The sequence below is a fragment of the Strix uralensis genome, chromosome 17 (genome assembly GCF_047716275.1).
Source record: "Strix uralensis isolate ZFMK-TIS-50842 chromosome 17, bStrUra1, whole genome shotgun sequence".
In the NCBI taxonomy this organism is placed as follows: domain Eukaryota; kingdom Metazoa; phylum Chordata; class Aves; order Strigiformes; family Strigidae; genus Strix; species Strix uralensis.
In genome coordinates this window covers 7586015-7598994 of record NC_133988.1, presented here as the reverse complement: position 1 = coordinate 7598994, position 12980 = coordinate 7586015, and the positions used below count along the sequence as shown (strand labels likewise).

General features: G+C 47.3%; 2 protein-coding genes across 3 annotated transcripts; both read left to right on the top strand.

Moving 5' to 3' along the window:
* The first annotated feature begins 387 nt into the window (after positions 1-387).
* On the top strand, positions 388-2429 carry GSC2 (goosecoid homeobox 2). Its single transcript, XM_074887555.1, has 3 exons — positions 388-691; positions 1513-1760; positions 2307-2429. The coding sequence occupies exons 1-3, from the start codon at positions 388-390 to the stop codon at positions 2409-2411; spliced, it is 657 nt and encodes a 218-aa protein (XP_074743656.1). The 3' UTR covers positions 2412-2429.
* Positions 2430-3544: 1115 nt separating this feature from the next.
* ESS2 (ess-2 splicing factor homolog) lies at positions 3545-12924 on the top strand. Of its 2 annotated transcripts, XM_074887086.1 has the most exons (10): positions 3545-3777; positions 4086-4254; positions 5219-5314; positions 5931-6097; positions 7921-8038; positions 8784-8917; positions 9061-9163; positions 10529-10638; positions 11547-11662; positions 12220-12924. In XM_074887086.1, exons 1-10 carry the CDS (start codon positions 3640-3642, stop codon positions 12503-12505), a joined length of 1437 nt encoding a protein of 478 aa, XP_074743187.1. In that variant the 5' UTR covers positions 3545-3639; the 3' UTR covers positions 12506-12924. The 2 variants fall into 2 exon arrangements, with proteins under 2 accessions (XP_074743187.1, XP_074743188.1); XM_074887087.1 differs by lacking the exon at positions 3545-3777 and having other exon boundaries at positions 5909-6097.
* The last annotated feature ends 56 nt before the right edge of the window (positions 12925-12980 follow it).

Sequence of the window (12980 nt, the reverse complement as noted above, 5' to 3'; positions counted from 1 at the left end):
ATTAGCTAAATCTTAGATCCACACTAACCCTTCACAAAGCTGCCAAGATTAGTTAGAATTTATTTTATTCACAGGGGGGTTTATGTTTTTCTTTCCAAAGGGATTATATCTCTCTCTATATATATTTAGGGTGGCTTCAGTCATAAAGCAGGCAGGTTAGAGGAGAAAAAGTGCGTGTGTGTATAAAATAAAAACTCAGCTGTGAGAATGACAGTCACTTGAAATGCCAAGACAAAGCAGCAATTCTGGACGGCTTCACCAGCCCATTTTAAAAGCTATGTAAGCTGTCTTTTTCCTTGCGAGACCCCACTCTGGAGTTAGCACAAGGAGAGCAAACCCCACTCAGCCTGGGCTGCCCATTCCCGCGGCTGCTGCTGCCAGCAGAGGATGTCTTCGGAGCCAGCACTGGATGCCAACGCTGGCAGGAGAGGCCTCAAGAAGCCGTGTTCATTCAGCATCGAGGACATCCTCTCCAGCCCAGCAGAGAAGAGCCCCCAGGTCCTGGTCCCACTGTGCCTCCGGAGCATCTTGGACTGCGCACCCAAGGGGCTGTGTGAGCTGGAGACCATCCCGGCCGGCTCCCTGCAGGAGGAGGAGGAGGAGGAGGAAGAGCTGGAAGGGGCAGGCTGCAACTGCTGCTGCTGTTCTCACACGAGCACCCGTTCCCTGCAGGACTCATCGAGTTGGCTGGGTGAGTGTTTGGGTTTGGTTCATGGTGTAGGGCTCATGGAGAGGCTGGTGCCAGTGCTGGGCAGAGGGGTGGAGGGGAAAACCTGGGCGTTGAGTGACAATATAGCATCTGGCCTGTCACCATGGCTCCAGAGCTCCAGTGAGCTGAGCTCTGTTCTCAGCATGGCTCCCAAGAGCAGTCACTTTTACCTGCAATGCTACCGGGGTTTTAAAAGCAGCAGGTGCTATTTATTACTGGATATTACTTGTTTAGTGTAAAACTTGAGAGGATGATGCTTCTAGGGGTGGAAGTTCTCTGTGGAGTGTGGGGCCCCATGGTTATGCAGCCCATGTACAGAGCTGTGCTTGTGCATCCTGAAAACACAGGCTGTGAGGAACCTCACGGGTCCTTTAAGGAAAAGTTTTTGACTACATCCAGCAAAATTGCTGCATCTAGGGGAGAAGAAAAAAAAAAAAAAAAGTGGCAAACCCTTAAAAATGCAGTTCAAGAGCATCCTGAAAGTTCAGAAATCCCCTGTGTCAGGACTGAAACATGGCTCTTTGCTGGGCTGTGAGTTTCCAGCAATTTTCTGGAGCTGGCCATAGTGCAACTGGTAAGTATACAAGGAAAACCCAACCAGTGGTCCTCACCTGCACACTTCTCCCAGAGGGATGCCCTATGCTCTTCTCTCACCTGCATGGTGATCCCATAGCTTGTCACCCGGACCAGCTGGCTGGCTGCCTCCTTCCAAACAATAGGCGTGGATGTAACTTGTGCTCTGAGCAAGATGGGTGTTTCAGTCTCCCACACCTAACACTGCTGTTGTACCTCTCCCCTTGCAGACACCCGGTTCCCCTGGCCCATGCGACTCTTCCACTCAGCAGTCAGGGTCTGTAAGAGTCCCCAGGGGAACCCAAGCGAGCTGCAGACTTTCCACCAGATCCAGCGCCGGACGCGCCGGCATCGCACCATATTCACTGAGGACCAGCTGCAAGCTCTGGAGACACTTTTCCATCAGAACCAGTACCCGGACGTCATCACCCGCGAGCACCTGGCAAACCGCATTCACTTGAAGGAGGAGAGGGTAGAGGTGAGATCCTGCCACTTGGTGAGGTGCTGTTTGCTGCAACCCCCCAAGAACAGAGACTGGGGCATTGTACTGTCTTTTTCAGGAGGTGCAGACCCAGGGCCTCATTTTAAAAACCATTCTTGGGTATTAGACAAAACACGGTTTAGGTTTGACAAGCAATGGAAGAATATAAACCAGTTCTGCTGGGCTGATTTGTTCTGGTATCCATTCCCATAAACTCACGCACTCCCTCTCCCCTGGAGTCACCTATATAAACACACAGACATGCCCCGTTCTGCTCATCCCCTGCACCCAAGTGTATATTCCTTATTTATGTGATTTGCGTGACTTCTGAATTTTCCATGGGGAGGTCCCAGCTCCCTTGTGCCCCTTACATGTATCTGAGCAGGATTGTATGGGAATGACTGGTTAAATCTTGTATCAAACTTTTATATCGGGAAATGTGTTACAGTATCCTAAAGCTTACACTGTGGCCCATGAGTGTAACTGCCTGCCCCCCTGCAAGTAACACATGAAATGCAGAAGTTCTTGTTTTCCGCTTTCTAGGTTTGGTTTAAAAATCGGCGGGCCAAGTGGCGGCATCAGAAGAGGGCGTCTGCTTCAGCACTGATCCTTCAAGGCACCAAGAAGCCCTCAGAGGAGAGCTGTTAGTGGTCGCAGGCTGATCGCAGCAGAGAACGCCAAGAGCACCCATTTCCCATAGCTGACAGGTTCTACAGAGGGGTAACCCGAGGGGGACTAATGAAGCAAAAGGGAATCTCTGTGATTTCCAGAGGAGGGGGACAGGTAAAAGCAGACATGGCACTTTCATGTGCCAGTTTCTTCCAAACCTAGTTCACGTGGCAAATACCTCACCAGGCATGAGCTCAGATGCTTAAGCAGAAACCACTGCCAAAAGCCCGTGCAGGGGACAGAGCTGTACCAGTGTTACATGTGTGTGCTTCAAGAGAGGGGGAGGCTCACCTTCTTGTCTTTGCTCTGTGCAGGTAGTATTTGTGCTTGTTTTACTACTGTAGATTTGCAAAATACCCTGCAAATGCATGTTTCCTATTTTCGGCACCTCGATGGCACCTAGAGTTGCTTTTGGGCTTGAGTTTACTGGACAGGCGACTTGTTCCTTAACAAAGAAACACGGATTTCTCCCTACAGCCCGTGGGAGAGATAATCCATCTGCTGTGGTGAGAGGGGCTGGCACAGCGAGCGTTCAGCTCACCTCTGTGGCCAGCCCATGTCTGTGCAAGTGGTGTCCGTGTCCCTAGCAGGGCCAAAGGGGAACCAAGTCCTGTAAAGCTGTGAGAGAAATAAAACTGTCCCATCACCTCTGTACGTGCCATGGAGAGTCGGCGGTGGGGGGCCCAGGCCATACCTGCCAGCAGTGCCCACTTGCCGCTGGGCCTTCGCCTGCCCCACGGCCCCCGGGGGGCCTTCCGCAGCCCTCGAGCACCAGGCGGTGGTCCCCGGTCCCCGCGGTGTTTCTGAGGAGCCCTGAGGGCGGCCGTGGGGATGCTGGGGGGGAGAGGCCCAACGCGCGGCCTGTGGGTGCTGAAGGACTCGGCCCGCCCCGGCAGGGACAGGATGCGGCCGCTGCCCCCCGGCAGAGCCCGGCCCGTGAGGCCGCCGCCGCTCGGGGCCGAGGTCAAGCCGTGTCACGGAGCGGGACCGGGCGCGTCCTCCCGGCCGGTAGGGGGCGCGCTGGCCGCCGCGCGCACCGCTCAGGGCGTCTTTCCGGGGCGGGGCGGCGGGTGCGGGACCTTCCGGCTCCCCGTGGAGCGGCGTCGCGTCACGTCACGTCGCGTCACGTTACGTCACGGCACGTCACGGCCGCGACGGTGGTTGAGGAGGGTCAGGGCTCTCGCCGGTCCACCGGGGCCCCGGCGCTATGGAGGCGGCGGCGGTTCCAGCGGCCTCCTCCGGCGCCTTGGTGCCGGCTGCTGCCGTGAGCACCGCTGTGGCGACGGGGAAGCAGGCGACCCCGCGGCGCCCCAAGAAGATCCTGGATGAGGAGGCCTACATCGAGGTAGGCCTGGGCCTAGGGGAGCAGCGTCCGCCGGGCCGCGCCGAGGCCCGGGAGGCCCCGCTCTCCTGGCACCTGGGCCGAGCGGCTCCCGGCTCGGGTCTGCCCGGTCTAACCCCGGGTCGGGCCTGGGGACGGGGCAGCTCTGGGGCCGCCCCCTGGGCTCCTGCGGCGACAGCGATCAGCGCAGTGCCACCGGCCCGGCCTCGGCTTGAAGCGCCCCCGGGCTGCGCGGTCTGCGGCTGGCCCCGGGCTGAGCCGGCACTCCGAGGGGCGCCGGCGCGGCCTGGCAGGTGTCTCTCTGTTTGTAGGGTTTAGAGAAAATCATTCAGCGAGACTTCTTTCCTGACGTGGAGAAGTTGCGAGCGCAGAAGGAATATCTGGAGGCTGAAGAAAACGGTGACTTGGAGAAAATGAGACAAATTGCTATAAAGTTTGGGTCCTCCTTGGGCAAATCATCAAGGGACACACCTGCACCCTGTAAGAACTGGCTCACTGGGGCATAAGGGTTTTATATCTAATACTACTGCTTTGGCTTATCTAACTTTGTGCAGGCAGTGTTTTATTTTAAAGATTTAAGATTGACATTGCATGGGAATTAGTATACCAGATTGGGCAGTAGTCACTATCTGATGGCAAATGCTGAATTTCTCTTTGGTGTCTAATAATTCTTTCTTGAGGGAATGATTTTGGAAAAAACAGCTATTGAATAACTGTTCCTCATAGGCATCTTTTGCCAAGTTCCTGCTCCCTAGGGAATGTTATATGCTCTAATGTGTGATATTATACTATTAGAAATGCTAAGATAAGTTTTGAATCCTTATTACAGTTTTAGGGGTTCTTGTTGTATCTGCAGACATGTAAGATTTTCATATATTGGGGACAAGGTGTTGGAAGCTCGTGAGTATCAGAGGTTTACAGAGCAGGCTTCCCATGCCCTGATGTATGTTTGCTTTCACTTCAGGTTCAGGTGTTTCCTATACTGAAGCCCAGTCCCTGGCTGAGCTCTCACAGTAGGGTTTAGGTAACTAGCTTTCTGGTGACAAAGGGCATGTGTCACCAAGTGCTTTCTCTTCCTCCCCTGCTGCAGGTGCTGGCCCTGGCCTAGATTAATTAAGATTGTTATGCCGCTGCTTGTTTCTGTTGGTTAAAGCTGTAGGTAGGGTGGCAAATATACTGGGCTGTGGCTCTCCTGTGAATTTTTCCCAGCAGGAAAAGAATAATGTCTTAGATGTGTGCAAAATCTTATTCAGTGGTTAGAACAGAATTAAATAGAATATTTTGGGGTCTTTTCACAACTTTTTAATTAAATTGTTGTTCTCTTGATATGTCTTCTGTGACTTGTTTGGCACATGACCCTTACTATGGTGGAAGATGTCACAGCATGAGTCCTGTTGCGTGCTCTAGTAACCATGAGAGTTTGTTTTTTTTTTTTCTGTCACAGATGTTACTCCAGCCACGTTTGAAACCCCAGAAGTGCATCCAGGTGGCCTTCCACCAGGGAATAAATCCAAAGCTGGTATCAAAGCTGCAGACGAAGGTAGGACAGTGATGTTTCTCTAGCTGAATTTTTCAGCAGCAGGAAAATACTTTTGTGAGCTCTGTCTTCTGTAAGGGTTGTGGGTATTTAGCAGATGTTTAAGCAGTGTCCTTTAACCTTCTAGTAGGTGAAAATGATCACTCTGAAGTTGAACTTGTTGTAATGTTTTACATCATGTATGTGATTTCTCAATTATGGATCTCTTTTTGGCTGTGTAAATTCTTACCTCATTTGATCTCTTTGAAGGCAGTAAATTTTTCCTGTGTCACCTGAAATTAATTCTGTAAGTAAGCAAAGATTGTAGGGAAAGAGCTATTCATACAGTATATTAAAAATGTCTGCTAGCAGCTGGCCACTTATGCATTTTCTCTCTAATACAAATAGCTATAAATGCCATAAAAGGTTTTAGGTGAAAGTTGGATATATGTCTTCCAAAAAAGAATTTGTTATTTTACCACTCTGCATCCCTGTATTTTTTTTTTTCCACCAAGCTTCATGTTAATTATTAGTGGATCCGTAGAAGGCTCACTGTCAGAAGGGATTAACAGTTCTGTATAGCGCTCTTGTAGAAAGGGAGGTATTAACCTTTCTCAGGCTTCTTCCCTCCTCTTGTTAGGAGAAGCAGAAAAAGATGATAAAGATACACTTCCCAGTCTGGACAGCTTCTTAGCAAAACACACGAGTGAAGATAATGCTTCGTTTGAGCAGATCATGGAAGTGGCCAAAGAGAAGGAGAAGGTCAAGCATGCTTGGCTGTACAGTGCAGAAGAGGAGTATGCCCAGGTAGGGAAACGGCTCAGCGGTATCTCTGCTCTTCCAAAGTGACACACCAGGGAAATACCATCTTACTCTATTTCTTCCTTGTTTGATTAAATAGAATATCATCTTACCTTCTGTTTTCAAATCCAGCTGTAAATATGGATGAGAATTCGTGGGTCTGGGCATGGGGCTTTTGCATTAGACTGTTAAATTACTCTTCTTACTGAATAAGAACAGAAGGATCTTGATTTTGAATAGTAGGTGCATGGGGTGGTCACATCTAAATCTGAGCTAAGCCTGAGTTTCCTGGGTCCTGTGACAGCTCATCTCTTCCTTTTGCAGTCCTGTTTTTTCCCCCATCTGTAACACAAGAACAGTGTTGACATAATTGCTGAGGATCTGTCTCTTCCTAAAGCTTTGAGACTGTGAAGCATTGCACAAAGTGCAAGTACTGCTGTTCTTGGCAGTCTCCTCCATAACCAGCAATACCGAGGAGAGCAGCTGAGAACAGTTCCTGTTGTTTGTGTGTCAGCACTTTATTATTTGCAGTTAAATTGTTTTTCTTGTTTCAGTTTTCTGTTTCTACTAGTAATAATCCATTCAGCTGCTGAAGTAAAGTACTGTACACAGTATGGCTGGCTGTGCTGTCTTCCTAGGAGCTGTTCTGGGGCTGCCATGTCAATCTTTCTCCATCAGCAGTGAACAGCTGGCACTGTTGCCAGATGTGTCAGTGATGGATGTGAGCTGCAGTGCCTTTTAATGAAGTTTGGCACCGATGCATGAGTGTTCACTGCTGTTCTTGGGAGTGAGCGTTATGTTTTTATCCCAGCTAATGTAAACCCTCAGAGTCTGTTATAATAAAAATGCCCTCTGTGGCCTCTTATGCATCATCTTTGCTTGAATGTTTTCATCCAGAATTAAAAGGCAGGTAGCAAGAGAACATTCCCAAATCACAGGGGTTGTTTCAGGTCAAGGTGAAGTTGCCAGAGCCGGTCTTGTGCTGATGTTGTGTGTCTTCCTGTCAGCCAGCACTCTGTTCAGACCTTGCATTTCCTTGCGCAGCATGCCTGTGCAGCAGACAACTGCTGTGCCTCTAACATATTCAGTGATGATACTGCTAATTAAATGTATATGGATGATACCTATTAAAGACCACATCAGTTGATGTCTTTAATATATAGCTTCTAGTGGTAATTGTCTAGTTTAATTAGTGTGAGAATTTTAAAATGGAGGAACTTACCAGTGGCTGACTGCATTCTATTAGGTTTTTTTTGGTATCTGATAACCAGTATGCTGGTAACAGCACACAAGTAATCAGGTGAATGTCAAATGCTTCCATACCTGTACTATGGAAATGTTTGAAAACTTTCTAAGTATTGAAGAAATGTCTGTTCTTTTATTACTTCTTGCCTCAGCTAATACAGTTTCCATGAGACTAGGATGGTACAAATATTCTCCTGCCAAGGCCTTGTAGACTGTCTTTATATTAGACGTGTCATATGTTGCTCTTCCCTTATTTAGTAGATAGAGGAAAAACAGAGAAAGTTTGAACAAGTGTTGTCACAAGATGTAATAAACAAAGTCATAAACATAACCTGAGAAGTTAATTCTTTAGTTCTCACTTGATTTTATACCAGAACTGCATATGGAGTTGTTGTTTGCAAGCTTACCTGGGAATGGGATGATTTCTCAAATGCCACTTGCCAGAGACAGAGTGCTTGTGCCATGCTAGGGCAGGTAGCTGAGCTCATGGTTGAGCTCTCCAAGTTGTGTATGCCTGATTAAAGGATTGCAGGAGTCTGTTTCAGACCTGATGACTTTTTTTTTTTTTCCCATCACCCTTTCAGCGACGAAATGAGAACCTGGCACTTCCTTCAGCAGAGCAGCAAGCTCTGGAGAATGTGAAAGCCGGACTGGAGACCTGGGAATACACGGCTCGAAACACCCTCATGTATTATCCGACAGGTGAGGCGTGCAGGTTTCTCAGAAGAGGAATTGGTTCTAGGTGGATTGACTCCGAACAGTGCTTACAGCTTTTCTATAGATGACTGAGCAGCTCTTACTGGTAATACTGCCCTTTTTCCTCTGTGAAGCTCAGATATGTAAAGTTGTTTTAAAAAGTCTTTTTTTCTTTTTCTTTTTTCCTTTTCTTTCTTTGGACCTGGCTCCTTTGCCTCTGATTGCAAAGTTTGATCATGTCCTATTTGTCTTTGAGAAACTCATTATCTGTATTATAGAAATGCTTGTTTTCAGGAACCAAAGCTCTTTGCAGCTTGGTCTGTCTTATTTATGAACACTTTCTTGTCATCTTTATTCATTCTTTGCTTCTGCTCAAAGAGTGTTTCTTGGGTTTGTTGGTCCCTTGGTTGCTATAGAAAGCTACATCTTGTAAACACAGTTTTCTTTTTGTCTATAAATGTACTATTGGTACTTTCTGCAAACCAGTGAAGTAGAGAAAAGAAAGTCTTGTTGACTGTTTCCTAAAAAAACCCCAAATTTGATCTTAATTTGTAAATTTCAGCTGTTGCAAAGCATATATCTAGTGCAAGTTTTGTTTTAAATTAACTGCTAGAGAGACACACTGCAATTGCTGATGGATTCTGTGTTGTGTAGGAATGTGTGGTAAGTGTCATGTTGGTCGGGAGCTTTAGAACACACTGCTGCCTAGTGTTACCTGAGCCCTTTCTTAAAAGACATTTTGCTTTTCAAGGTGTATCTGATGAGGATGATGTATTTAAGAAGCCCAGGGAAGTTGTCCATCGAAACACCCGTTTTGTGAAGGACCCTTTTAGCCAAGCCGTGAGCAAATCACAGCTTCAACAAGCTGCAGCCCTCAATGCTCAGGTTGGATAATTTTACTTTCTGACTAAAACCTTGTTAGACTCTGCCCTCTGGTGTTGTTCATCAACCAGGAGAACTGTGTGTGCTAGATACAGCTGATCCACACCTTTCTCCACATGAATGGCATTGTCTTTTTTTAATTTCAGTACAAACAGGGCAAAGTGGGACCAGATGGGAAAGAACTGATACCTCAAGAGTCTCCAAAAGTGAATGGATATGGATTTGTGGCTACCCCCTCTCCCGCCCCTGGTAAGAGGATTTTGGTATTTTTTTCTGATGTAAGAGGACTGCTCCTGCACTTATTTTGATGCTCTGTTTGTTCAACACTGGGCTGTCAGTGTTGGTTTAGACAAGGAGATAAGCCTTCTATCCCTGTGTCTCATGAGCTGCTGTCTTTCTTGTGTACTCTCTTATGCCAGCTTGATGCAGTACTTAAATCCCAGTCCAGTACACTGGCAAGAGAAGTCATGCTGTAACTGAGAGGCCCTGAGCAAGCTGCTGTGCCATTGCTTAGGAATCGTCTAGAGGGCGGTTAGCCTTCCTAGGCAACTGGGGTGATGCGACTGCTTGTTTTTTCTCTGGGTGATGCTTCTCTAGAGCTTAAAGATAAGAATTCAAGTATTTCACAAACATTAACCTTCCGACGAGTTCAGGTGCTCATGTTTCAAAACGAGGAGCATTTGTGTCAGTGTGTCCAGTAGTTTGCTGAGTGATGGTTCAGCCTGGCTCACAGGGATATAGCATATCTCACTTCCTTCACAGTCTAACCTACTGTTTTCCTCCAGGTCTGCTGCTTTCTAGGTTCTTCCTTTGTCTGAATACACTTGTGTATTAGATTCCTTTTGTTCTGCTATATTAGCCACAGAATACTTTCAGTTAGGACAAACTGATTATTTTTCTTCAGTTGAAATATGGTATCTGAATTTTCAGCTGTTCTTCACCAGCCATTACGTTTCCCTGTCTTTTGTTGTTATACTAAAAGGTGAACATAGGGAGGCTTTTCCTCCAGAAAGCCTGTAGGTGGCATTTGGAGCGCACCTCCTTTCTCCATTGTAAATGCCTTTTCCAAACCCTGGACAGCAGGATTTTCTAGCCAGTGACTTAATCGGGCTCTTAAAATCTTCTGCAGTTGTAGCTGTTAGACAAGGTGCAGTCACTGTCTGGTACAGGCTAGCCTCAAGATGAATTGAGGGTACATCTGGCTATTACATGTATCCTAAATCCTCTGCCTGTTTCCCTGCTTTTAGATAGTTCCCCATGTTGAAGGAGTTTTCATACAATAGCAGAGGACTAGTACTGTAGAGGAAAAAATGAAAGTGTCACTAATCAAAAGCTCACCAAATGGAAAAATAAACCCATGGAAGGGACAGTGTTTGGATGTTGTAACCTAGAGGATGACACAGCCACAGACAATCCTGTGAGTTTAAGGTCATGCCCCTTTAATGGGAACCAAATGTTCCTATTCAACATTGGCTGTGAATTCCTCTGTAGTGGAGGGACTCCTTTGTGAGCTGATGAATTTGCTGGATTTCATAATTTGTTTCTCTGGATTTTTTGTGGCGAACAAATAATCAAATCTCTTGCATGAGCATGACTTTTAAAATTTGTTTTTAGGTGTGAATGAGTCTCCTTTTATGACATGGGGTGAAATTGAAAGCACCCCTTTGCGCCTAGAAGGGTCAGAAACGCCGTATGTGGACCGAACACCTGGACCAGCCTTCAAGGTATCTCATGTCAGGAGTCAGCATGTCTCCTTCTTTTTCAGGGGGACGGACTAAGAAGGGAAAGGCGAGTGAGTAACTAATAGATTAACATTGTTGTGGGAGTGTGATGCATCTCTGGGCTGTGTTCCCAGTTCTTGAGACTAATAATCTAGGTTCTGCTTGGAGGGTGGAGATGGACATGGCTCCACATGAAACCTACTTGGTGGAGATACCTGAGGTGGAACAGACAGTGTCTGCAGGAGAGTGAGATTCAATGTTTGGTGATGTGCCCAGACAGAGGGGCTTTCAGAAGAAGCTGAAGAGATACCTGATTTCTCTGATTCTAATATATGTAGAAATTGTAGGATTACCTCTGTCTTGATCTTCTGGCTGTCACAGCCTGAGGCAGGTGTATCACTTGAGAGTAGAAAGGCAGGCTTTGGTAATGGCACCTGACCTTGCATGGCACCTGTCTCCTGCTGGTGTCATTGAATGTGAGCTGTCTGAGACTCTTAGTTTAAGAAGGATGTAATCTGCTCTATGTGCCTGTTTTGTCAGACTTCGAAGCCCTTGACTGGTTCTCCTGCTGTTTAGCAATGTCTGTGTTTGCCTGAGAGCTGGCTGACTACAGGCCAGGCTAGGCAAGACACAGGTGACATTGTTTGTCTGGGAGAGACAGCAGGAGGAAATGCCAGAGGTAATGGCTGCTTCCTTGGCTGAACTGGTTTTACCATTTTTGTTACTTGCTAAGGCAGGTTGAAGGTCTCTCTGTCCTCTCTGGCTTTATACAGCAGCAGAGGCGTGGGCCGACCCTACTACTCCCCGGTTTAGATCCCTGCAGGCTGGAATCCAACTGTGAAGGTGCTTTGACTCATTTTTGCAGCACTCATATGAGTGCCTTGGTGAGTGAACTGTGTGATGTGTTTTAGATCCTGGAGCCTGGGCGCCGTGAGAGGTTAGGACTCAAGATGGCCAATGAAGTGGCAGCTAAAAACCGAGCAAAGAAGCAGGAGGCACTTCGAAAGGTGACAGAAAACTTGGCCAGGTGAGATTTCTGTTCTGTTCAGGTGAGACTGGGGATGGTTATTTTCTGATGAAATTTAAATCAACATATATAGAAAGGGAGGAATGTTAAGAGTACTGGAAGCAGGGAGAGGTATAGGCAAACTAGAAGTTTTTAGAAATTAAAAAACAGTTCCTGAGAGGAGGTGGCTGGTGGCTGCCCCTGATACTCCCACTTGTCAGCGTTACTGTTCTGCCCTACAGCCACCCAGCAATGCATCTGGACCGGTGTCTTGCCTCATTGCAGAGAGGAGACGTGATAAGTCTTGCTTGGCTGGGTCATGGGAAGGACGGAACAGGCTCAAAGGAAAAGGCACGCAGTATCATTCGTGTCTGGGAGGGATGTAGGAGGTTTCTCTGTCACTTGCCTCTCTAGAGAGATGGGCTGCATTTACCTGCAGGCGTAGTGACACCTGCAGCCGGTGGGCCTCATCTGGGGGGGAAGTGGGCACTGCGCTTGCCTGTGGAAGCATTGATACTCTTCCTAATAAATGGCAGATTTTTACTGTAAAATCTTTTAAAACTGTTATTCTATTCCAGCCTCACTCCGAAAGGACTAAGCCCAGCAATGTCACCAGCTTTGCAAAGACTAGTAAACAGGACTGCAAGTAAATATACTGACAAAGCCCTGCGAGCCAGCTATACTCCTTCCCCAGCCCACACAGGAACTCCTGGTTACAAGACCCCAGCAAGTGGGCCTCATACACCCACAAGCACCCCACAATCTAGGACAGTATCTCAGACGCCAGTATCTCAGGATACTACATCGATCACAGACAATTTACTGCAACTTCCTAAAAGAAGGAAGGCATCTGATTTCTTCTGAATATTCCAGTCACCAGCAAGGCGACAGTGAACTGGCTGCGCTCAGCTGTCTGCAGACGGGGTGTTGTGAGCCTTCGGTAGTAAGGGGTGTCTAGATACAGCTGCCAGAATGGAAGCCAGTGGTTACAAGATCTGGGACCAGCGCTACTCTAGACTATATAGCTAAAATAGCCTGTGATGTGTTTTCTGGAAGCAGAGTATCTCCTGCTGTGCTATAACTTCCCTTTGAACTGCATGGGTGGGATGCACAGGGCTACTGTAGCAAAAGGACGCCTCCTGCAATGGCAGAGAAGATTCAGGACTCTTGGAAAACAGCGATAATTTTCTTAAGATGTATTTCTGTTTTTAAGATGGCCATGCATTTAAATATGTTTCTGTACAGATATGTCTATTTATAAAATGTGGTAAGCCTTCCTAAAAGGTTGAAGTAGGCTTTCTTCCAGCTTGTCGAAACTCTTTTGGTTTTGTACTTTGCA